Source organism: Pygoscelis adeliae, unplaced genomic scaffold (assembly GCF_000699105.1).
Source record: "Pygoscelis adeliae isolate BGI_AS28 unplaced genomic scaffold, ASM69910v1 Scaffold7, whole genome shotgun sequence".
Lineage (NCBI taxonomy): Eukaryota > Metazoa > Chordata > Aves > Sphenisciformes > Spheniscidae > Pygoscelis > Pygoscelis adeliae.
In genome coordinates, this window is record NW_008825268.1 from 777195 (window position 1) to 802967 (window position 25773).

A 25773-nucleotide genomic window follows, 5' to 3' on the forward strand; every position below is an offset into this window, starting at 1 on the left:
ATGAAACACCTCCCTGACGACATGCCATTGACAGCCATGCCACACCGTCAAGGGTCTCTCTAGTGCATGAGCAGAAGGCGAGCTGAAAACTGGTTCTTGCATGAAATCCTATTGTGTTTGAAAATCCTGAGGCTGTAAATCCTTCGACACGAGTAGAAGTAGAGTCATAGGAAATTAGTGATATACCCTCTCCTCTCCTGTGTGTGCATGTATGAATTCTAGACGAGATTACTTTTCCATCTGTAAGCTGCTGTATGGCAACTTTAAACCCTCTTGGCTCCGCATCTGTAATACAAAATCCAGCTGCAACAAGCATGTTACTGAAACTTGCTACCTTGTTTTCAAATTAGCCCCACAGGGTATATTTATAGTATCAGGAATTGCCAAGAGGTTAAAGGAACCTGACAGTAGTACAGACATATTTTTCTCTTAACTATAGTAGAACCAAATGTAGTTTAGAAGTCTGTTTGCATGGATCTGACACAGTAGTCTGTTATGCATGAGATGCTTTCTCTGGTGATTCCCTGAACATACCTCTTGATCAACTTTTATGAATCAGGTAACTAAGATGTATTTGTTCTTTGCTGTGTAGCTGTGCCTCCTCCCACTGATCTCCGCTTCACTAATGTGGCGCCTGATACTATGAGAGTGACTTGGACCGCACCAACTTCCATCGTGCTGACCAGTTTCTTGGTGCGCTACTCACCTGTGAAGAAGGATGAAGATGTTGCAGAGCTCACAATTTCACCCTCAGACAACATGGTGATCTTAACAAGTAAGTGGGTTACCTACGTAAGTCAAACAAATATAAGAGGCTCCTTATATATGACATAAGATGAGGCAAAAGAAAAATTGCTTACTGTAAGTGTAACTGGCCATATTCTCAGCTGATCTAAGCTGATGTCAAAGTGGCCTCATACAAACTCACACTAAATGGGGTTTGGCCACTTGCTTTACCCAAGTTAAAGCCAAACCACAGGAAAGTTTTTCCCATCAATCCAAGGACAGTGGTGAATCAGACTATGGGGCAATTGCTTTGATTTGCAGCCTGGTTAGGTATTAAGAGTAAATACATATTACTCACCTGGTTTACCAAAAATGTCAAGGACTTGCAGTGCAGAGGTTCAGGGAGAGGATGAAAATGTGCAAAAGGTCATTGTTCCTTTGGCTTTGTATGCTCAGGACCAGAAAATAAATACTGTTTGGAACCTTACAGGACATGGCAACGAAACATGGGCATTTTCAAAAAGCTGACATTAATTTTTGCTGGTGCAAAAGCTGTATTTGAAGTTTTTTACCCGTCCTAGAATCAGGTTGGTTGAGTATTGAGAGACAATATCCACTTTCAGAATAAGGGACCAGACTTGGAGCTCATCTGAGTTAGAATAGCTGTGTTGGAAATCCTTGGCCCTGTTCCAGTTTATATCAGCTAAAGCTTTGACACAGTGCATAACTAAACTACTAGATAAGTAGAAGGGACCTTGTAGAAAACTAATTGCTTCTAGCCAGTCCTCACAAACTAATGAAGCAATGATACAGGTTACCACGCTCCTTCAGGCTAAAATGTTGCAATCAACTGTAATGCCACAAAAAGAGCTGATCTAAATTTTTACAGTCCGGGAGGCTCAGATCTTCCATCAAGCAAAACCTAATTACCTCCCTTAAGAAATACAGTTAAAATTGTGTATGTTGAGTGACTTCTAGCTATTAGTAAAGAAATATGTCTAAATTCCTGTACTTAAACTCCACAGATCTGCTCCCTGGTACTGAATATCTGGTGAGAGTCTACAGTGTTTCTGAGCAACATGAGAGCGCACCTTTGTCTGGAATCCAGAAAACAGGTACTTAGACGCAGCCTAAGACACGTGTGTGATTAATGCCATCCATTAAGATTCATTAATGGGACTTCATTGCTCTTTCTTGTGTACTGTTATCTTGTTGATGGGTCATCAGCTAGATATCAAAGAGCAATGCAGGTGCACATCTTGGGAAATCTCACATCTCGCTAGGAAATCTCACATCTCATTATGTCTGAGAACCAGAACTTCTGCTGGTTTTAAATAGAGCATTGTAGACCCTGGTGTGAATATACCGACAGTGTCTACTTGAGAACAAGCCTAGCAGAGCCTATCATATCTATCACTGAGTCTTTCTTGTTTTTTAACTGTGTAACGGAGTTTGCTGGTCATGTGTGTTGTTTTATGCTGTGTTGTCTGTGTGTGCCTTACACTCTTTTCCTGCAGTTGCATTCCAGAGCTTGTTTATCTTGCTTTGATCCTGAACACACATGAGTTTAGTTCTCATAATAGCATTTGGCTATTATGCTGGCTATTTGGCTATTTTAGTTCTCTGAATAGCATTTGGCTTAGGATCTGGCAGTGTCGTGGTACCTAGCTTAGTGAACTATGACCAGTAGTTCAGTTGAGCTCAGCCTCTTGTCTCTTTGAAATACCCAGGTCTTGATTCCCCCACTGGCCTTGACTTCTCGGATATAACTGCTAACTCTTTCACTGTCCACTGGATTGCTCCTCGTGCCACCATCACGGGCTACAAAATCCGGCATCACCCAGAGCATGGTGCTGGCAGGCACAAGGAGGACCGTGTGCCCCCCTCACGGAATTCCATCACCCTTACCAACCTGCTTCCAGGGACTGAGTACGTGGTCAGCATCATCGCCATCAACGGCAGGGAGGAGAGTGTTCCCTTGGTCGGCCAGCAAACAACGGGTAGGCCTTGAGGGAACGCTGGCTAAAAGTTACCATGAGGATTTTGGGTGTCCTTTAGCAAAGTAGTTGCTGTTAAACCAGATCTTCCCTACCAGCTGGTGAAACTCTCCTCATGAAGGATTGCCTGTGATACTGAGGTAGGGCCTGATTTAGAAAAAGGTGGGAGGACCTATGCTACTTTCAGATCAAGTCAGTTGTCTTCAGGGCCAGCAGAACTTTTTTCATTAAATCTAGTCCAATGCCAGACGGTTTTTAACCACATACATCAATTGTAGAGGTGTGTGCACTGGGTTGAAACTAAGGCAGATGAGTAGCAGAGGAGCACGGTATGATAAATGGAATATGTAGCTGATGTACATTAACTGCATTTAAACTCTCTCTCAATTCTCTGTTTTTCTAGTGTCTGATGTTCCAAGGGACCTGGAAGTCACCCCCACCAGCCCGACCAGCCTTGTGATTTCCTGGGATGCTCCTGCAGTGACAGTCAGATACTACCGGATCACTTATGGTGAAACAGGTGAGGGCAGGCTGCTATGGCCAGTCACGGACCAGAAACTCTATTCTGAGGCCATTAGAAAGCGACAACAGATAGCAAAGGCAAGTTTGACTGTGGCAGACGAAAAACTCTTGTATCTCTGAGATTCTTGCAGCATATTTAGAGAAGGTTGTCAAATATAGGTGACTTTTTTTTAAAAGGAGAGCAAATAATTTTTTGTCTACCAAAAAGGAAGAGCATTTGGAGCGCTCCAGTCATTTTAGAGGTGGTTCTGTGTACATATTTCATTCTTTTCCTTGGGTTGGTCTGAAAAAGACTTTGACCCAAGAACCATTGAAATCAACAGGGTCCTGTCTTCAACTTGATGCATATAGGATTGTCCTGGTTTTTGTAATGATTTAAAATGTATAATTTAGAGATCCATTACATTTCTTTTTCCACCCTACCCTCCTTAGGTGGAAGCAGCCCTGTGCAGGAGTTTACAGTGCCTGGCACCATGTCTACTGCTACCATCACTGGCCTCAAACCTGGTGTAGACTACACCATCACTGTGTATGCTGTAACTGGCCGTGGAGACAGCCCTGCCAGTAGCAAGCCAGTCACTGTCACCTACAAAACAGGTGAGACCTGTTTAAACAAAACAAAAAACCCCACATAAAACCCTACAGCTTTTGTTGGCTTATCCCCATAAATTTGTATCACTGATCCCTGGTTTCTTTTAGAAGTCAATGGGCTATGTTGTAAGCCCATCATTTTTAGTTGAGCTGCATATTGTGGTGGCCCAGCATGATAATGACATGACACGGAAGGGGATCGTGGACTTGAACTTTTGGAGGAAGGGGACCCTGTGGAGTCCAGATGGGGATACAAGCAATATTTGACTGCTTATTGCAGAGTGGAAATCCTGTTGGGCTCTCATATTGTGGGGTCACTGTTGGCTTAACTCCGGTGCTTCTGGTGCACTGCCATATTATGTGATCCTGATGAGACCTGACTTTCTAACTCTAGGACTGTCGTCTCACTCCTGATCTGGATATAGCCTAATCCTACTCCTACTGTAGCTGCAGATAAAGGCATTTAGTAGCCTTTAAAACAACAAAAATTCTCAACTAACATTGATACGAGGTCAGTCCCCCACACATCATGGTTAAGGCTTTTTTGCTCTGGGCTAGCATGAGGGACAAATAAATAGCAACATGTGTTTTCTGTTCTAAGCAGCACAGCCTAGAAAAGGAAGAGCAGAATAAAATTCAGCTAGGGAGGTAACAGCGGAGGGAGGGTTTCCTGTACCAACACACTCAGAAAAAACTATTTTTGTTGCCCAGAAATAGACACACCATCCCAGATGCAAGTTACCGATGTCCAGGACAACAGTATCAGCATCAGATGGCTCCCTTCAGCATCCCCAGTCACAGGGTATCGGGTGACAGCTGTCCCCAAGAAAGGACATGGGCCCACCAAAACTAAAAATGTCCCTGCAGGTAAGAGTACATGACATCCTTCACCAGATCTGTAAAGAATGCAAGACGTGACCACTAGAATCAACACTGTCAGGCACTAGGCATATGCTCGAAGCCAAACTTTCTCCTGCTTGTACCATTTTTTGCCATCCTGCTGACTTCAGTTGGGGCTCATCCAGGAGAAGCTAGGGCAAATTTTTGCCCCGAAAGCCTCACCGCTGTGCTGCAAAGGTTTGTTCTTGGCAACCTCAGTGTCTCTGAAAGGCACTTGGATTTCAAAGAAATGTCATTGGATTTTCTAGCATCCAGCAAAACTTCCTCTGAAATCCTTCTGAAGGTCACATAATGTGACCCTTGGTCATAGCATGGTCACATGTGCTGCAGGATTGACCTCGTTACCATAGAGTCTGCCAAGTCAGCTCTCGGGAACACAGTAGGTTTTGTGGGATCTGCAGAGATCAGCACTCAGGGATGCTTGTGATGCAGTTGGGTTAATGGTCAATCCTGTCCCAGCAAATGGTGAAAGCTGGTCTGTTCTTGCTTTATTTTTTTATTGTGCTAACCTGCCCTTTTAGCTGTGGGGCCTTTGAGCGGGTACAAATAGCAGGTGCCTTGTCCTGCACTGCCAGAGAGGCGTAGTGCAAGCAAAAGGTAAACCTGATGTGTCTAATCCTATCTCGTTTTAATGACGTATGGCTAATACAGGCCCTTCATTCAAGGCTGCTTAGAGGCCAATGCTCTGCAGCTTTGTGCAGCTGCAGATGGACTAATGTTGTTCTTTCCTGCCAGATCAAACGCAAGTCACTATTGAAGGTCTGCAGCCCACAGTTGAGTATATGGTCAGTGTCTATGCTCAGAATCAGAACGGAGAGAGCCTCCCCTTGGTTGAGACAGCTGTCACCAGTACGTATTTCACTTCATGGTAACAAAACAAATGTTATCTACTGATGTCTGAATCTACCATGCAGTATCACATCCCCAGTGAAAGCAAGTGGCAGGTGCCTAGTCTCCAGGAGAATGCAAGGTGGTCTGCCCAGTGATAAGTAACATGCACCTAAATTGCAGATGCTGGCAAAAATGCAGTCCCTCTCCCTCAAACACTGGCAAAATGCAATTCCCCACCCCATCAAAATGCTGCACTTCTGATTTTCTTTCACTAAAGCCCCAAAATCTTTTTGGGTTTTGTTTGCCTCTAGCCAATCAGTGGAAAAAAGGTGCAAAGATCTCCTTTCTGGAGCTAGGTGGCAAAGGTGATTACTGTTAAGGGACTGGACTTGGCTTGGGAGCACTTGCCCTGTGCAAGGGAGTAAAGGAAACCACATGAGTTATCAAGAACTTGGGATAAAGCACTGCAAAAGAAAGGACAGCTCAGCCCTCAAATTGCTTTACCTGCCTGTAGAAAACAGCAGTACTACTCTGGACACAAAGAGGAGGCAAGAGGGAACATGTAACTCAGAGGGATATCTCTGATGTAAAGTGCCTTTTTCGGGGACACCTCTGGGGTAGGGATTTGCATGCACATTATTTGCTTGCTCAGGCTTGTATTCAAAACCACAGTTCAGCCCTAAATACTTACAGAATTGTCCTGAAGACAACAGGAGCTTCTCTGAAGCTTTGCAGAGGTGGGAAAAGAGTATATTTCAATTTCAAGCCAACGAATTCCTGGACAAAAATCACTTTTGCCAACTAGAAAATGTAGAAAATTCAGGACTAATACAACATGGGAAATAAAAAAAGTTGAAATCTTTTAGAAAAACATAATTTGGATCCAATATAAAAATGATATGCCAGGTCCTCCCATTTTGTGTAACAAATGGATATAGCTCTGTGGTAGCCACACTAGACTTATGTGGAGCAAGGCTCACTTACCTTGCTGTTTAGCACTGAGCTCCCACCTTGCTAAGAAAATCGGATGAATTGGTCTCATTAGGAAGTGTGCGTATCACCCAGTTGCACCTGTGGACATTCCCTGTGCACTCAATACAAAGTTGAAAAGTTTGTTTCTAATTGATTTTAAAATATAATATACTGAGTAATTTGCTTTCTTGATAAGTGTGTTAATTGGATATTAATTTATGAAAGAAAATAGTGGGACTGATTCTCCTTGGACTGGCACGTTGCACGACACCTTACAATAGTGAAAACCAAATGCATCATGAATCCAAACATACCAAGTCAGGTGGGTTGTCTGGCTGCCTTTAGCACTAGGAACCAGTTACTGGCTCTGATGTTAGAAACGGTTCTTAAAATTCCTGTTTCATTTTTTTCTCTTGACCACTTTACAGTAGCTTAATGCTGCTAGAGTTGTGTAAAAGGGGTTTCAGTGCCAAGGGGACTCAAATATAGGTAAGAATTGGTGTCCCGGCTGCTTTGAAGGTGGTAATGCACGTCCTTTTGGTTTCAACAAAGCCAAGATTGCCTTCCTGCTGTCTGGCACCCGCAAACTCTCAGCCTTACTCTGCACAGGTGTAAGCATGTGTGCAAAGTACAGCACAGAGGAGAATCAAGTACCCCCTCTCCCGCGCAAAACCAAAAACTGCTTTGCATGTAATAAAAAAGCTTTTTATTTTCCTCACCCACAACCTGCTTTTTATCACATAACCTCTTACCGTTAATTTGCCTAACAGACATTGACCGCCCTAAAGGACTAACATTCACTGAGGTGGATGTTGATTCCATCAAAATTGCTTGGGAAAGCCCACAGGGGCAAGTCACCAGGTACAGGGTGACCTACTCAAGCCCTGAGGATGGAATCCATGAGCTATTGCCGGCCCCAGGTGGCGAAGAAGACACTGCTGAGCTGCATGGCCTCAGGCCAGGTTCTGAGTACACTATCAATATCGTTGCCATATATGATGACATGGAGAGCCTGCCCCTCACTGGGACCCAGTCCACAGGTACACCTTTTAACTACACCACCCAGCAGGCCATGGCAGCGGTGGCGTCTGCCCTGTTGGGTAAAGTGTGCTTCCATGCGCAACTGGTGCTCCGCGCTGGGGAAGCCCCAGGGGCAGCCAAGGGGGTGTGATTGTTCTTGAGAGATGGCTTAGCTGGTGCTGGAGAGCTGGCTGCCAGTGGAGTCAGCCTACTTACACATTAGGGAAGTCAGGGAACGCAGGAAAGATCAGCAGGGTTGAAGGAGCAGATTCTAGAGAGAGGAGGGATGTTGCCTTACAGCTGCCTCTCAGTCCTCAAATGGATCAGTAATGTCTGGTCCCTAGTCACAGAGCTTAATTCATGGTGAACCACCCTCTCACAACGCCCTTGTCTTGGTTTTAGGATATGGGGCACCTGCAAGCAGAGACAGTTACCAACAAGAGAGAGCTTAGGGCAGCTTTCATCCCCTAGGGTCCTCACTGTTGGGTGGAGGAAAAGATCAGCGTGAAGGACTGGGAGATTGCTTAACCCTCAGGCGTCACAAAGCCTCTAGATCCTTCACTGGCACTGCCCTAAGGACTACAGCCCATGTGCATGCCAACACCCTGCGCTCACATCACCTCCACAAGAAGAGGACATGCTCCATTCAGGAGAGACCCTTCCTGTATGTGCCAGTCTGATCCAACTCCATGTAGAACACATTTAAAACTCCTTTGTGAAAAAGGAAAAGGAAGCTATTGCTTGAGATAAAATTACTTCCAGCAATATGGAATCCATTGCAAAGCTTCCAGCATTGCCAGATGTGTCTTTATTACAAAGGTAGCACCTTTGTAATAAAGGTCTCCCATTCATTTGTGGATGAAAAGTTGGCACTATAATTCCAGGGGTGTAATGAAGACAGTGGTTCCTAGTGCACAGATTGCTATACTAAACTGAAGCAAAGTGCTGTAATGATTGAAACAGCTGGCTGACTATCTGCCAGAAATGCAAATATAGTAATTTTTAAAACCCACTCTCTGTGGTTTACCCTTTGTGGGCTGTTCAAAAGCGTAATTTAAGTCATTCAAGACTTCCCATTGACTCTCGTGGGCTTTAGATTGAGCTCTGAGCAAAGCAACAAGGGAGAATTATCTTCTATTTCCACTCTATAAAATGAGAAAACTTCACAGCAACATGCTAATAGCGGGCACTATGGTAAGGTATATTTTTCCCCTGTTTACAGCCCAAGGATTACCAACAGTAAGGCAAGAAAATGTTTCAATGGATACTCCTTTTTTATGCAAACATTTGTTTTTAAAGATATCAGATGTGTTAGCTCATGAACACTCTTGCGTGATGAGCCTTATGGCCACCACAGCTCTGCTTTTCCATTGCCTTGCTCTCTGTGTAGTAATTTACACTTGTGTAAGTGGCTGTAAAATGCTTCCCCTCTGCATTTGCAGTATTTTTATATCCTCTTTGCAATTCCTGAGCCTGCTTCCTACTTACTTTCGTAAATCATCAATCGTATTATAGAAATGAATAGAGATAGGCAAGTGAAGCAGGACTAAACTATTAGCTGTGTGATGAAAAGCAGAGACAAGCAGAAGAATTAAAACAGACTGGCCTACTACAGATTTAAGCACCTCCCAAAGCTTATATCACAGCAAGTGTTGTTACTCACCTAACTTCAGGGTTGAAGCATCGAGATCTCCTTATTTCTCCTGAAAAGTGTTATCACAGATTTGAGAATCTCCTCCTGAATACCTTGTCCCCTTCCATGGTGCTTTATGCCTGTGTCTGCAGAAGGCACACCACTTTCCTGCCCATGTATTTCAGGCCTAAAACTATCTCATGCTCAGGAGAGAATATTGTTTTATCCAAGACTGTCTTCTTCAAACTAACCATGTGCCAATCTGGATTTTTGCAGCAATTCCACCTCCAACAAACCTGAAGTTTACTCAGGTAACTCCCACCAGTCTTACAGTCAACTGGAATGCACCAAACGTTCGCCTCACTGGCTACAGAGTCAGAGTGAACCCCAAAGAAAAGACTGGTCCTATGAAAGAAATCAACCTTTCTCCAGACAGTACATCTGCTGTCGTGTCTGGATTAATGGTAACTCTTTTTTTTGTGTGATGCAGACTGTGTTGTGGGAAAGAAATGTTAGGAGAACTTGAACCAATTTCAAATTTCTGGGTCAGGAACTTCAGCTGGAGTAGATCATTACAGCTCCTAAGGGTCTAACTGTTTGAAGTCTGACTAGCCATCATCAGCTGTAACTACTTGTTACCATAGTTTTTAAAAGGCAAGGAACTGGCCTGCTGAATCTGCATTCTTTCCCCTTCCTCATTTAGCACAGAGAGAGACAGGATGCCTTAATCAAATGCAAATTACCAGGTTCACAATCAACAGTAACTCAGTAAAATGCTTTTACTCATCTTTCACAAAAGAGGTCAGATAAAGTGACCTAATGCAGAGGTTTTCAAGCTGTGATATGGGAGCTCTGGCAGTCTATTGCCTATTTTTAAGACATCTGCAAAATGTAAGTAAAAAATGCAAGTCTTTTGTGAGTAGGCTTAAATTTGCTGTGTAGCCGCTGTCTTCTCCACTGGAAACATTTCAGGAGTTCCTGAACTGGAAAAGGCTGAAAATCATTGCTTTTATGGTTCCTGTTATCTTAAAAAGCTACTGATCTGTTTTTAAGGAGTTTTATAAATAATTTTCAAAAATGAGTCTTAAAAAACATTCTAATCTAAGTGGACTCCTGGTCTGATGCAGTCAAGGACAAAAGACCATGCTGTAACTTCCACCATTCTCTTTTCTTCACAGCAAGAGCACCATATCATAGCAAATAGCATCCATTAACCCCAGGAAAAACAGGATGTAAATTAGATATTTCTGAAGAATCAGCTTTGAAGCACAGATTCCAAAATGAGGGATGACAAATAAGCTGCTTCTAGGATTTCCTCTGCTCCTGGGTGTACACGTGCACTACTAGTATTATTAACAGCACTGTTGATCAGGGTCCATGTCTACTCTTTTATTACAGCTGGAAATAATTAGAATTATCCTGTCAATCCTTCACTGATTTATTTTAAGGTTTCATACTTCAGAAACTGGTGACCAAGAAATGTGGCACCGTCAAACACTGAACGAGGGCAGGAGTATTTCCCACTGTGCCAGGTCCTTCTCAGAACATGGTATAACTTTGTCCATTCTAGGTAGCAACCAAGTATGAAGTGAGCGTGTATGCCCTGAAGGACTCTCTGACCAGCCGACCAGCCCAGGGGGTGGTCACCACTCTTGAAAGTAAGTAGTGATCCTCCAGAAATGACCAATTAGTATTGTGCTGGGTGCAGAGGCCCAGAGGCAGAGATCTTACTCTGTCTCAAAAGTATGGATCTATACAAAGCTGCAGCAAAGGCCTTCAGAAACACTTAGCTGCTAAGAGTCACAATCCCCACAGTACTGACAGACTTTTTCCTTCTGGTGCAGATGTTAGTCCCCCTCGCCGGGCCCGTGTGACAGATGCCACTGAGACAACCATCACTATTACCTGGAGAACCAAGACTGAGACCATCACTGGCTTCCAAGTTGATGCTGTCCCAGCGAGTGGCCAGAACCCCATTCAAAGGACCATCAGCCCTGATGTTAGGACTTACACTATCACTGGTAAGTGAGGAGCTTCTGCAGGTGCAGGAGCTTTCAGGGTCGTATCGGAAGGTACACTGGGTTCTTGTTTAGTAGTTGAATTTCCTTGATGAGAAATAATACAGAAACAAGAGGTAAGAAAAAAATATCTGAATCATAAAGACTAGTCTCCAAGAAGAAGTTGTTGAAAGACGTTCTGATGTTCCTTTTAGATGGCTTCCTTGATTAGCTAATACTTATGTTTCAACTTCATTTTAGGCTTGCAGCCTGGCAATGACTACAAGATCTACCTTTACACTCTGAACGAGAATGCACGCAGTTCCCCAGTAGTGATTGATGCCTCCACTGGTAATGATCTTATCTGATTTTTCTGCTCATGCTAACACATAGTAATCACATGTGGTCAGGCAGAAGTTGCCTATATCTGATCACGTATAGTATTTACTGTGACTTACAGCAATAGGTTTTACTCCTGAGTTTGAGAAGGGTATCAGAAGATGCAGTTCAGGTGAAGAATATGCTTGCCTTTACTGCATTTGACTTGTTTCCTTTTGTTTTCACCTAGCTATCGATGCTCCTTCTAACCTGCGCTTCCTTACAACGACAAGCAACTCCCTCCTGGCTACCTGGCAGCCTCCACGAGCCAAGATCACAGGCTACATCATCAGATATGAGAAACCTGGCTCACCAGCCAAGGAGGTTCTGCCTCGCCCTCGGCCTAGCACCACCGAGGCTACTATTACTGGTAACTGTCTCTGTTTTGTTTGGGAGATCTTCACCTGAAACACTTAAATATGAAGTGAGAGGGGGAAAGCCTAATTATAAAATGTGTTGATGGTCAGCTGAGAGAAAGACAAAGTTTTGTTCCTTTAATGACAGACAGCAGTTTTATAAGCACACCTGTCCTACAAACACAATACACTGCTCAGATCAACCACCAAATTTGAACAATCCACAGATGTTTGTTTCCACTGCCATGACAACTGTAATCCATTCAAGGAAAAAAGCCCATGACACTGGCACCCCAGTCACACGTTCTGAAGATTCATTATATTTTGTGTCTGCAATGTCCATGATCCCAGATGTGACATGGTCAGATTTCAAACTTGCCCTGAGTGGCAGGAGGCTGGACTCTTTGTACTGTCCTGAAAACCTCAGATCCAAAATATACATACCCGTACTATAGCCATACCGACCTCTCATTCTATCTTAGATCCCACACATAATCATAAAAGAAAAGCAGCTCTTGAACTTAAGATTGCTTTATGTCCCTCCTCTCTCCCTAGGTTTGGAACCAGGAACCGAATACATCATCTACATCATTGCTGTGAAGAACAATCAAAAGAGTGAACCACTGGTTGGGAGAAAAAGGACAGGTAAAACAAAGCTCTGGATTGTTGTGTGCCAACAGGAGATGATGTCTTCCACTTGGGCAATACAAGTCTCAGGACTGAAATAATAATGTTATTTAAAATATCCTGTTCATGCCATTCAGCCACACCTTTTCTATGAGTCAAATAGGCTTTATAAGGAGGTTTTCCTTTCTAGAATGCAGGGGGTAAGATTCTGAAGTTACATGAATCACATTTAGCTGTGTTTGAATGCTAAGAACAGAACAACATGCTTGGTGTTGATTCTTGCCTGGGTGCCTAATTCATTATTAAGTTAGGGTTAACACTCACATTTCCGTCTAGCACATGATGGCATCAAAGGCAGAATCCATTCATTTGTTGCCCATTGCATTTCTCGTACTTTACACTCTCTGCACTGCGAGATTGAGATACCTGTAGCAAGCAAAATAGCAGCTGTATATCCGAGATTGAAATACCTGTAGCAAGCAAAATAGCAGCTGTATATCCGAATGTGATCAAGGAGCTCGTTTCTTACTGCACACCAGTGATTCTTCTTAAACTGATAAGCTATGAATATCTCTTGTAATCATTTCTTCTTCTCAATTTGAGCAGTGGTGGCTTTTTGGGGTTGCAGCGTTCAAAACTGTTGCTCAGCTGTATGAAAATTTCATACCAACACACTTCTTATGCCTATGTATGAAAGATATACATATATTTATATACTATATAAATATATAGAGAGGTAGAAATTACCTTTGCAATCACAGTGAGGTCATAAAAAGTGTGTTGCATCTTGGGATGATTGCTAATCTTTGATGCTGGGAGCGGTGTACAGCATCCACTCTAGCTGTTTAATTTACCATTGTTAATTTGCCACGCTTTGCTTTATGGCTTCTAACCTTTCTTTGGCTAGATGAGCTTCCCACGTTGATTACCAGACCGCACCCCAACCAACCCGACATTCTCGACGTACCTTCCATTGACGAGGGGACCCCTTACCTCACAAACAATAGGTATGACAATGGAAATGGTATCCAACTTCCAGGCACCTCTGGGCACCCGCAGACAATAGGACACCAGGGTCAACAAGTCTTCTTTGAGGAGCACGGCTACAGACGGCCTGTACCCACTACAGCAACTCCCCTTAGGCCGGGGTCAAGACGGCAACCGCCAAACGTAGATGAAGCGATTGAAATCCCTGGGTACCAAGTGCCTATCATAGTCGAACCTTCATACCCGCACTCCCGTGGGCCCAGGCGCAACGACTCCACAGGTCAAGAAGCTCTTTCTCAGACAACCATCTCTTGGAGGCCGTTGCTGGAGAGCTCTGAATACATCATCTCATGTCAGCCAGTCAGCCAGGATGAAGATACTCTGCAGGTAACTGAACTGTCTTAGCACAGGAACGGTGTTAGCCTCACCTGTGGCAGCAGATGTCTCTTGGGAGTCCAGTCCTTTATTTTGTCAAGGGGGTGACACTTGGAGTTGGCTTAAAGGGTCTTATTAACATGTAGCTGAGAGCAGGATAAATGCCTCCCTCCTCTCCTTCATGGAGAAGGCTACAGGATAAAACTGCTAAAACAGAAAGCCCTTGAAATGCTGTTGGTATCAACATTTCACCAGGGAAGGGGGCAGTAAGAGAGACGACTGGGAGTTTCAAAGACTGAGGTGCTGCTTCTCCAAGCCAAAGACTCCCTTAGCCCTTCTCCTTTGTTTCCCTTGGTTTCCGTTTCCCTGAAATGGCGGTAGTAACATATCCCTCATGAACCATAGTCCAGAGTAGTCAAGTTTAACTTGGTATTGTTTGAAGTTCTCAGAATGTCTAAGGGGAATGGGCTGGCTCCATTATGGTATAGAGCATAGAAATCAAGCTAAATACCCTGTCTTTCCTATAAGTAGGGTGACACCTAAAGAGTAATCACTCTTCTGGTGACTTGGCATTGCCTCTTGTTGCAGTTCAGGGTTCCTGGAACTTCCTCCAGTGCTACGCTCACTGGCCTTACGAGAGGGGCCACCTACAACATCATAGTGGAAGCCCTGAAAGATCACCGGAGACAAAAGGTGCTGGAGGAGGTGGTCACAGTACAACCATCTCTTGGAGGCCGTTGCTGGAGAGCTCTGAATACATCATCTCATGTCAGCCAGTCAGCCAGGATGAAGATACTCTGCAGGTAACTGAACTGTCTTAGCACAGGAACGGTGTTAGCCTCACCTGTGGCAGCAGATGTCTCTTGGGAGTCCAGTCCTTTATTTTGTCAAGGGGGTGACACTTGGAGTTGGCTTAAAGGGTCTTATTAACATGTAGCTGAGAGCAGGATAAATGCCTCCCTCCTCTCCTTCATGGAGAAGGCTACAGGATAAAACTGCTAAAACAGAAAGCCCTTGAAATGCTGTTGGTATCAACATTTCACCAGGGAAGGGGGCAGTAAGAGAGACGACTGGGAGTTTCAAAGACTGAGGTGCTGCTTCTCCAAGCCAAAGACTCCCTTAGCCCTTCTCCTTTGTTTGCCTTGGTTTCTGTTTCCCTGAAATGGCGGTAGTAACATATCCCTCATGAACCATAGTCCAGAGTAGTCAAGTTTAACTTGGTATTGTTTGAAGTTCTCAGAATGTCTAAGGGGAATGGGCTGGCTCCATTATGGTATAGAGCATAGAAGTCAAGCTAAATACCCTGTCTTTCCTATAAGTAAGGTGACATCCAAAGAGTAATCACTCTTCTGGTGACTTGGCATTGCCTCTTGTTGCAGTTCAGGGTTCCTGGAACTTCCTCCAGTGCTACGCTCACTGGCCTTACGAGAGGGGCCACCTACAACATCATAGTGGAAGCCCTGAAAGATCACCGGAGACAAAAGGTGCTGGAGGAGGTGGTCACAGTTGGCAATACTGGTAAGTAAAAGCTTTATGGAGTCTAGGTGAAGCTGTGCTATTCCTGCCTTGTTTCCTGTACTCAAGACAACCTACTTCGTGCCCAGACTTGAGAATAGTTCAGAAAGGAAACTTCTCTGGACATGGAGAGTTCATAGCAGGGCACTGGGATAAGTGATTTGTGAAGGCCACTGGTTTTGCATAACTGACACACTGACGGTGTGACTAGAGCTATTCTGATCTGTTGTCTAATCACGAAGAATGTGGTTTGAGGCTCTATACACTCTTCTAGAGTCAGCGCCCAAGAGAGAGCAAGAGATCTGGTATTTGCTGCTCTCAAAAGAAGTCGGGGATCACGCTGGTGTCACAGACTCCTGCCCAGCAGCAAAGATCTGCTGTCACAATAACACATCAAACTTATGGGAAGGTGCTAGCGGCCAGCTTAACTGCTCTGTCAGTCATTTGTCAGTGCTTCTGTGTTGGTTATTCAGCCGCACCACTAGACCATCCTGAAGGTCTGGCAGCAGGGCAGGCTGCCTGCAGAGATGCTAATTAAGCACAAATAGGCAGCACTTAGAAGCCATGTGACCAACCACAAGTACTTGTGGTCAGAGACAGCACTTGCCACAGCTGGAAAGCCCAGAGCCCACACACCCCCTGTGGGACCTGGGCTTTGCTTTTACCAGCACAGGGGTCTGGTCAACAACTCTCTCTTCCTCCCTCCATCTCCTCCTGTGTGTATTTTTGAGGTCAAAAAGAAGAGGACAGGATGGTAGAAGAGGAAATTAAGAGTTAAGGATTTACGTTGTCCACCCATTAAGCCTCTCCATGCAGCCCCCTACTGCCCCCACCTCCCTGGGAAATAAGGCTGTTTCTCCCCTTCCAGCACCCCAATTGCCTTACGTCTGTCAAAGACTGAACCGAGAGCAGTAACTCTTGACCCTGGTCATCACACACTGGGTTGTAAAACACCCACCTTCCAATCAAGGCACACACCTAAGGTGGAAATCCATCTGTCCAACAGCATGGTATGGTCTCCTCCCATCCTCCTGCCGTGAGCTAGAGTCTGAAGTGCCCCAAAAAAGTGCACATGCAGCTACCAACTTCCTGCTGTTCCCCAGCATCTAACAGCACGTTTCTCTTAAAAACAGGCTAAGCCAAGGTGTTGCTCTCCAGCAGCAAATGCAAAAACTCACGCTTGCTTGAAGCTTGGCAAATCAAAATGAAAATAGCCTTCGTGTCAGTTTTTTTTATCATTCAACTGCTCTGACACATGCAAATGGAAAATAAATCACAGGGAGTCTGGACTGCTGACAGAGCCATCAAGTATATGCCCATGGGGTAGCTCCATTACTGCCAGGATATTGTAAGAAGAAAAAAAAGCACGTGTTCAGTGAAAATTGTTCTGTCTTTCAGTGGTTCCTATTGCTGTGTGTGATGCCTGTTCTTTTTTCTTTCGTTCCAGTGTCTGAAGGACTAAACCAGCCAGCTGACGATACCTGCTTTGATACTTACACTGGCTCCTTCTATTCCATTGGCGAGGAATGGGAGCGGTTATCTGAAACTGGCTTTAAACTCTGGTGCCAGTGTTTAGGCTTTGGCAGTGGTCATTTCAGATGCGATTCTTCTAGTGAGTAGCTTGCTTTTGACCATCCCTGTCTCTAAGCTCCCTGAGCACTAATGGCATGTTTGACAGAACCAACCTGATCCAAACATGATGCAAATGAATGCAGGCTCTTAAGTTTTTAAATCAAATCAGTGTTTTGCATCATTAGAAGTGATGGAAAACTTCGGTTACTTCTGAGCTGTGCAGCTTATCTAGTACTGCCATTCATTGCATCAGCAACAATCAATATTGTATTGCTACATAATGACATTTTCACCGAAGTTAAATGTTTGGTTTATTTTCCCTACCCTTGCCAGGCACGTCTGGGTAATGTGTAAAAGTGAGATAGGTGAGATGCCTAGATGATAGTATCTGAGCAGCCATTTAAGAAGACAGCTTTGAATATTAAATTATGGTTGAATCTTCATCTCCTAATTATACACATCGTTGCAGTGGGCCAGACAGAACTTGTGTGGATTTCAGTGGTATTACAGCAACTACCGAGTCTGTTCTGCATTACAAACAGCCTTTGCAAAGCATCTTACGGAACGAGTTTTCTAATTTTCTCAGCTGCTCTTTGAAGCTCTGTTGAGCAGGCAACACCTCTGCGGGACACCAAGTTTTATTCTTTGCAGGACTGTGGTTTACATGGAAGAGATTCAAACTTCATGTAAGGGAATGGAACAAAAGTCTGTGATTGAGTGGTTTAACACAACACATATCCAATGCTTTGGATAATCCAATATAATTATGCTTTTAAATTGCGGGAGTAAGCTAAGCAAAGAGGATATTTCTGCAATTTGCATAGACTCAGAGGAATGACTGCAGGGAAGACACTTATTTTATGGGATTAATATTTATGTTTCGTCATTTGATACACATGGCTTACCCATTGTGTTTTGCAGTCTCTGTGATACAGTTTTACTGGGTATTTGCTCAAAAAAGAGCATTTAAGATACTTTTCTCTCCCTTTCTGCCCCATGTCTGTTTAATTCCCTTCCATTTCACCACTCCTCCTATTGGCCAACCCTCCTCCCTCCCCCCCCAATCTTTGTCACATCCTACTTGCTCTATTCCTAAGAGCCTCTAGCCATTTCCCAGAGCGGTAATGGTCCTCATCGGTTAAAAGCTGCAGGAGCTGAACCCATTTCCTCCTTGGGACTCACATGAGCTGAAAAGATTCTTTCCGCTGCCCCTCTGTTGGTTCCCGAGACAACACCAAGCTGTTCTCCTCCCACTGCATCACTGCAGCATGTGGGATAACTCCTGCTTCTCTTGTTCCTCTGCCTTCTCCAGAGTGGTGCCACGATAGTGGTGTAAACTACAAGATCGGGGAGAAGTGGGACCGGCAGGGGGAGAATGGCCAGATGATGAGCTGCACCTGCCTTGGAAATGGAAAAGGAGAGTTCAAGTGTGAACCTCGTAAGTCTCCTTCTGATGTTAATTTAATCGAGCTCCCATTCAGGCAGTTTCAGCATCTCAGGGCTGTTCCCATTAAGGTCCTGCCATGGGGGCAGGCAGAGTATCAGTATGTCTGATTCAGTGACAGGTTGAATCTGTTCTCGCAAGAGCTGAAGGCATAAAACTCACATTCCCAAGCTTAAAAAGAAGAAAACCCCCTTTTGTTAGCTAAGGTCGCAGCACACGCAGCATCTCTCTGCCTTTGGCCCTGGAGCCACCCAAGAGGGACATGTCACTGCACTAAGTGGTGTAGATTACCCTAATCAGTAACACAGGACTTTTCTGCAGGGCCTGTCCCCTGAAGATGCTCTAGACTTCACACTATGAATTAGACTGCATTGCTCTTGTCAGGCAAATACCCTCATGTTCTAAAGTGTCTGGAGAGCTATAAAAATGACTGATGTTCCTCCTGCCAGTCAGTGAGCCTCCGGTCAAACAGGAAGAGCGCGCTGGCCAGAGGCTCCTGTTCTGATCACCAAGCTGCTCTGAGAATGCTTAAAGCCAAGCACAGGCCATGCCACTGAGCTCTGCCTGTTCCTCCACAGATGAGACCACGTGCTACGATGATGGGAAAATGTACCAAGTTGGAGAGCAGTGGCAGAAGGAGTACTTCGGGGCCATCTGCTCCTGCACTTGTTACGGAGGACAGCAGGTAAGCAGGAGGGACTTGGCATGCTGAACACAGGGAATGAGGAGAGGATGCTGTGCTGGGGTGCAGTCCTAAGTCTGCTGGGTTTCAGGTCAGGTGGTGTCTAATGCCTGGCCAAAATAGGCCCATGTAAGAAGAAAAATAATTAGTAGGAGAGCATAAGTACTTGCAGGGACTTGGTAGCCGGGGCCTGCGTGGTATAAAATGGGAGCAACCTCAGTGGTGTTGGTGGAGATGTACCCACATGCACGAATACTGGCAGCTCCTCGGCTAGCTGCATCGGTGCGGTCTGACCGGCGCACACACGTTCTGTTTCTCTAGGGCTGGCGTTGTGACAACTGCCGCAGACCCAGCGTGGAGGTGGCCCCCGAAGGTTCTGCTGGCCATACCTACACACAATTTACACAGAGATACCACCAGGCCACAAACACTGTGAGTACACTTTCCTTCTCTGCCCTTCTTTACTGTGAGTCTGGTCTACGGCGCAGATACGTGGGGTCTGTATAGGGCTCGAGGAATAAGAGCAGCACGTAGCTTTCTGCTTGGTCAGAAGTGCATGATAGCCACTGATCCAGCAAACCATCCCTCTGTGCAGCACAGCACGTACGCTTGAGCTCACACTTACACACAGAGTGTTCAGTGCCACACTCACGTCAGCGGGACTTCTCGTTTTCTGGTGCTGGGATGCGCCTGCATGCTCTGGCTGAGGCAGTAGTGCATGTAGTGATTTCTTAGTCTTCACTTGCTGCTGTAAACCAGGTGTGTGTTTTGTGCTGAGAAAGCTAAACGTCTACATGGGCTGGCAACAATTCTCAGCCCAAATCACGCCACAGAGGTGTCCGTCCTTACAGGACAGAGCGCTAACTGATTTCCTTCCCTCCTGACAGAACGTCAACTGCCCAATTGAGTGTTTCATGCCCCTAGATGTACAGGCAGACACACAACATCCACGGGGAAAGTAACATCCAGCAAGACTTCTTGCGTCAATGGCAACAGACAAACCAAAGTATAAATACCTATCTGCCACGATTACCATCCAAACTGGAGTGATGCTAGCAAAAGCGCATCTTACGAGAATGGCCCTCTGCTCTGGAGCCATTTTCCCAGCTTAAGCTCAACTCACAGCTTCTCCAAGCGCCACTCTTGGAGTGTTTCAGACTTTTCTCATGACTGATAGTGATTGTCTTGTTTTTGCTCAGAGTGTTGAATACCAGTCAGTATTTTCAAATTTAAAGAAAAAAAGGGGGGGGAGATGCTAAATCACAAATTGATGGGGGATCAAAATATTAAGGGGGGAGGGTATAGAAATTCAAGGTTCCCATGCTACGCAAAGAACATTTGAGTACAACACGACTGAAGTTTAGCAATAGGAAAGTCCACCAAACACTTCTGCTTTCACATAAGCGTGCAGCCAGCAATAAGATAGGAACAGCAAATCCAATCACTGTGATATTTAAAATATGCACAGTCCTAATTCTTTCTCAATGATCCTAGTATTTTTCTAGCTGTATCTTTATATCTCATACTGTTATTTATCAGTTTTGTTCCCCTGACCTTCAAGTGTTTTTATATGGGAATAAAAATGTATTGAAGACACTTAGTATGCAGTTGACAAAGAGGAATTTGGTGTAATTATGATCAGTGATTATTTTTATACTGTAAGTGCCAAAGCTTTACTACTGTGGAAAAGAAAAAAACAACTCTTTTAATAAAAAGATTTACAAACGAGACATGTAGTTTAAGTGATTCTCTTTGCTACCATGGAATCTAGGATGAAGATTATTTTTCTGAGCTGGAGTAATACTGCCTTGAAACAAGATGGAACAAACACCCCAATGAAGCCTGAAGTAAACCTCAAGAGAATCTTTGTAGAGCAGTTTGTTAATTAAAGACTTCCAGCTGCACTCCCTGCCCCAGTAGAGCGCAGAGACACTCTGAGTATGTATGCCACGCTGCAGGAGGCAGAGGCTGGCTTTGTGGGAAGAGGTGGAGGAGAGAGAAGGGGGAGGGAAAGGAAAATACTCCCTGCTTTGGACATTAACTGAAGTAAAGAGATGGTCCTCAATCCAGCCTGACACTTAAATGCCAGGAATCAAATACGCTGTCAGTGTCTGAGTTGCCAAAATTAGCGAGGCCATCCACACCCTTGAAGTTGGATGTGTTCAAAGCTTAACTGTACTTGGGCCCAGCGACTCCCCCACAGCTCCAAATGGATGCTGGGTCTCTGAGACCCTGCTCCATGCCTTGCCCCTGGGGAAGACCACAGTGCGGCCCTCTGCAATGGAGGATAACTTACCTGTGGCCACCTAAAGGGTTTACAGAGGGGCTATCACACCCTTCTTTCAACTCAGCTATTCCATCTCCATTTGCAACATGGTAAATTCAAATAACGAAATCCAGAACTGAGGTTGTTTAGGTACGAGCGAGCATGCCCTCAGGCACTGCTGCAACAACGTCATAGAAATCCTTCCGTTACCTCTGCAGAATGCCTCAAAAGACAGAGGGGGACAGAGAGCACCTGGGTCTACGCCTGCGTGTTACAGGCAAAGACCGCTTTCAAGTCTACTGTGCTTCTGCCTTGTGGGGTGGGGAGGGAGGTGAATGAAATTCTCCTCAAAACCTTTTTTGAAACAAAGCCCGTCTTGATTATGATGAACAAAGCTAGCAATAGGTCCCTTTAGCTTGTGCTGCCAATGCTGCAAAAACCTGTACAGCATTTGCAAATATAGAACATGAAAGGTTCTGTCGTGATTCCTCAGGCCACATTCCTCTCTCAGCTACAAACGCACTGTATTACTGAAGTCAATGGATTTCTCTGGATTGAATAAAGCATAGCATGAAAATAGAATTTGGCTTCTTGACATGAGAAACACACATGGCAGTTGTTTTCACAGATTGCTATCTATAGAGCAACCAAAACATTTGCAAATAGTAAAATGATTGCAGCAGAAATCAGTTCTATCCCACCAATGTTCAAGAGCCAAATGAGTATCTAAAATACATAAGAACTAAAAATGGCATAGACAGACACGCAGAAAAATACTTCTCTTTTAAACTAGATTTCTATTAATTTGTCCTCCCCCAGTGAGGGTTATATATTTTGGACCAGAGACCAATTGCAAAGATCCCTCCTTAGTCACTTTGCCACTAAGTAATTCACTTCACGGACACACAGGAATTGCCCAGCTGAACGGGAGTCATAGTCCACCTAAGCGCCTCTCTCTAATGTCACATTATGTGTAACAGCAACAACCCCCCCTCCCCGCAGTAAGCATTACGGGATAAAATGATTTAAACAATGCACTTGCCTAAGCTCTCTGTCGAGGTTTGTCCATGCCTTAAAACATGAGTGTGTACATGGCTGACAATTTCTGTTTAACATTTACTCGTGTAATGCTGGGCATTTCATCATTCAGCTAAAGCTTTTATTTTCAGTTACATTTGAAAAGCACTAGCAGAGCGCAGCACAGAGGCAGTAGAAAGCTGTGAGATCCAAAGTATCAACCACAAGTCTTTCCTTCTAGAAACAATCAGCGACAAAAGGAGCCAAGGTTTTTGAAGGTTCCCATGCTTCGCCCAGGCCGTAGTGCATAAAATGGCAACAGAACAGCTGCTGGACCTTAAACACAGGCTCGATTTATATCCGTGGTCCACGTGAGCGCTAAGATCAACTAACGTTGTCCAACCCACGTTACCTTCACAGCAGGGGCAGCTGCCCAGGTGGGGAAGAAGGGAGCATCTGCCCCTGTTATCAGGGAGCTTTCAGACGCCCTGGACTCCCAAACAGGCGGCTCACAGCTACAGTAAGCCCAGCGGCATTTAAGCCCTTGGCTGTTCTTTTCCAGAAGTGGAGGCGCATCTCCACATGGGTTGTCTTCTCAGCTAACGCAGAGCTTCGGTTAGAGCACAGGAATAACCAGAGCCAGGTCTCTATTCCAGCAAGGAACAGAGTGGCTGAAGGAAAAAAAAGAAGAAGAAAAATCCGCTGCTACTGACAGCAAAGACTGAGAATGATTCCTCCCTGCCCTCTGTTTACTTCCACACTTTTGGGAGCTGTTCTCGTTCTGCCAGCACTGGACCTGCCAGGGGCAAGGCGCCATATGGTGACAGTGCAAAACAGCCTGTCAGCAGCCCGCTCTTCAAAAAGCATCAACTGAGGGGAGCAGACCTATCCGCACCCCCCCCGTGAGAAGAGACATGCCCTTTCCTATGGGAAACAGATACTAAGCAGAGCTACGCGGTTTGCTTTTAATCATTGTAAATATCAAAGGGAGAAGTAATTCATTCAACTGGCAGGAGATCAGCATACCTCATAAGGAACCGTTACGGACCAACACAGCCCTTTCTTACAGAGAACCACTCATCTGGCCTGCTGCACTGGGGGAAGGCTCACAGCTCTTAAGCCCAGTTGTCAGCAGGGACCTGCTACCAGCAAGGACTGGGTCCCCCCCTTTAGGGCATCTCTCAGCAGCTTAGAAACAGCAGCTCCTGACCTGACCTCACAGAGCAGCGGTTGGAGCCGTTGCTTCTAGACCTGCATACTCCTTCCAGAAGGACATCTGTGGCTCTGTGCCTGAAACAGGAGCCAGTCAAGTGCCAGGCTTCACGCACTGCCAATTTCCTTCAAGGGGAAGGCTTCAGGATAGTTGAAATTGTCGCTGCAGCCCAGGTGACAAGCCACCCGAAAGGGCATTCCTATGAGGTCAACTCACACCTGGAACTAGACCAGTGGTTTTTTATCAGCCATTAGTCAGACAAGGGAGGCAGGGTAGTCAAGGACACTTTGCTTGGGACATTGGACACTTAGGTGCCTTTCCCCAGTTCTGTATGACTCCTGTACGTCCTTTAACCTTACCACGGGCACAGCAGGAGGCAAAAACATCCCCCTATGGATGCTGTGAGATGTTGTGTACCTAGAAGATCGCAAGTTGCTCAGCTCAAGTAACACAGCAGAGAGGCCCTAGATAGATATCCCTTTAGTTAGACATTTACTAGCATCTCATGCAGAAATCTCACCTGGAAGGTTAGTACCTATTAACTTCCATCAGTAGATTAAACAGTGCCCCAAGGACAGCAAACAAAGGGTAAACGATAAGCAGGAATACATGAGACCAGGAGCTGCCAGATGCTTATTACCAGTCTCTGTTTTAGCCAACGCTTTAGAAGATGCAGGTAAAGAACAGGCTAACAGATTCCGGAGAGAACCTCACAGCATGGTATGTACCAGCTACAATCAAAACAGCATGACAGAAAAGACATGTAAGGAGTCGAAGAACAGTGGAAGAAAAGAGTCCAAAACCCAATTTTTAAAGTATAAGCTAAGAAAAACAGGGAAGACTCCCTACACTGCCACTCCGTGGGAAGCAACGGCACAGAATGGGCCAGGGCTGGGGTTGGCACAGCCAACAGGCAAGCCATTAAGCAATGCACCATTATTTTGGACTACTGTCTTAATCTGGACCCAAAAGGTAGAATTCTCTCCACCCTGTCCTGCCTAATCCAGCCACTTGGAAATAATCCACTGTAGAGATCAGAAAAGAGAGGAGACCGCTCCCTTTCAGGCCAGAGCAAGGCCAGTGCTGGGCGCACAGACTTCCTGGGCAGTGCCCAGGGCCTAAGACACAAGGAGGGCAAGGGGTGCACGTGTACGTAGAACGGATGGAATGAATGCACTGAGGCAAAACCAGCATGTGGATTATGATCTCTTAAACAAGTCCCATCCCCCAGGAAGTATCTTTGCCTTGCCCAGTTCAAACCAGTCTACAACAAAACAGGCGGTCGGGTCACAAAAATATGTGCCCACAGTCACGGCATGTCAGCAGCAGAGCCAGGAACATAGCCTGAATTTCCCCTCTGCCAGGTCCATCTCCTACCTATGCGCCCCTGCTATTGCTGGAGCACGGGGAACACATGCAGACTCTCTGCTCTGTACCAGCTGAGATCAGAGCCGCGACAGAAGTGTTTACTGCAAAACTGCAGACTGCTCCTTGCCAAAACTGAACAGATTTTATAAAATGGAACCAAAAAAATCCCTTTGAAATGGTCACAGCGATTGCCAGCAAAAACGTGTCTGGGCTGTTACTTTATTCATCTCACTGTGCTCCAGATTTTCGCTTTGTTTTTCTAATCAGAGTTCAAATCTGCTTAATGCAAATTGCGCACAATGGAGAAGGGAAGTGGCTTCAGGCAAGATGCTTCCCAGATGCCTGCCTATGAACTCTGAACTGAACTCCCCGGTATGAGAACAAGCATGTCAAACTCGCAGGAATGAGTCTTTTACCTTGGAGAAAGCAATCTGACACTGCCTCTCAGCCCAAAGCACGCGTCTAGGGCAGGATTCAGAGCACCGAAGCCGAGACTGCCTTGCACAAAGGCCCCGCTCCCCTCTCCTCACAGGGAAGAGGATAATGGATTAGAAGCACCTGGAGAAAACTACCTGCCCACTCCAAAAAAAAAAAGCAGCTCAGTTCATCAGTTGCAACACAGATTTTTATCAGTTCATCGAGAAGTTGGGCATAAGCCAGGCTTTTATACCATTCCATAGGCCTTCTAATGAATTAGTAAAGTCTGGACCATAAAATTTACCTCAAAAATAAACCTTTTTCCCAAGGACACAGTATTTGGATGACAAGACTCCAGACTCCACAT

The 25773-nt window shown here is 45.1% G+C and overlaps 1 protein-coding gene across 1 annotated transcript in view; it reads left to right on the forward strand.

Moving 5' to 3' along the window:
• Positions 1-20855, forward strand: part of FN1 (fibronectin 1) — a 233102-nt gene extending 212247 nt beyond the window's left edge. The window contains exons 26-47 of the mRNA XM_009329666.1: positions 593-775; positions 1752-1841; positions 2457-2726; positions 3127-3243; positions 3678-3842; positions 4548-4703; positions 5472-5585; positions 7310-7579; positions 9469-9656; positions 10763-10850; positions 11037-11213; positions 11451-11540; positions 11758-11937; positions 12479-12568; positions 13458-13924; positions 14501-14617; positions 15409-15430; positions 16875-17039; positions 18312-18437; positions 19022-19128; positions 19447-19557; positions 20013-20855. Of these exons, the coding sequence (XP_009327941.1) occupies positions 593-775; positions 1752-1841; positions 2457-2726; positions 3127-3243; positions 3678-3842; positions 4548-4703; positions 5472-5585; positions 7310-7579; positions 9469-9656; positions 10763-10850; positions 11037-11213; positions 11451-11540; positions 11758-11937; positions 12479-12568; positions 13458-13924; positions 14501-14617; positions 15409-15430; positions 16875-17039; positions 18312-18437; positions 19022-19128; positions 19447-19557; positions 20013-20087 (3368 nt within the window). The 3' untranslated portion in view covers positions 20088-20855. The remainder of the gene's footprint in view (positions 1-592; positions 776-1751; positions 1842-2456; positions 2727-3126; positions 3244-3677; positions 3843-4547; positions 4704-5471; positions 5586-7309; positions 7580-9468; positions 9657-10762; positions 10851-11036; positions 11214-11450; positions 11541-11757; positions 11938-12478; positions 12569-13457; positions 13925-14500; positions 14618-15408; positions 15431-16874; positions 17040-18311; positions 18438-19021; positions 19129-19446; positions 19558-20012) is intronic.
• The last annotated feature ends 4918 nt before the right edge of the window (positions 20856-25773 follow it).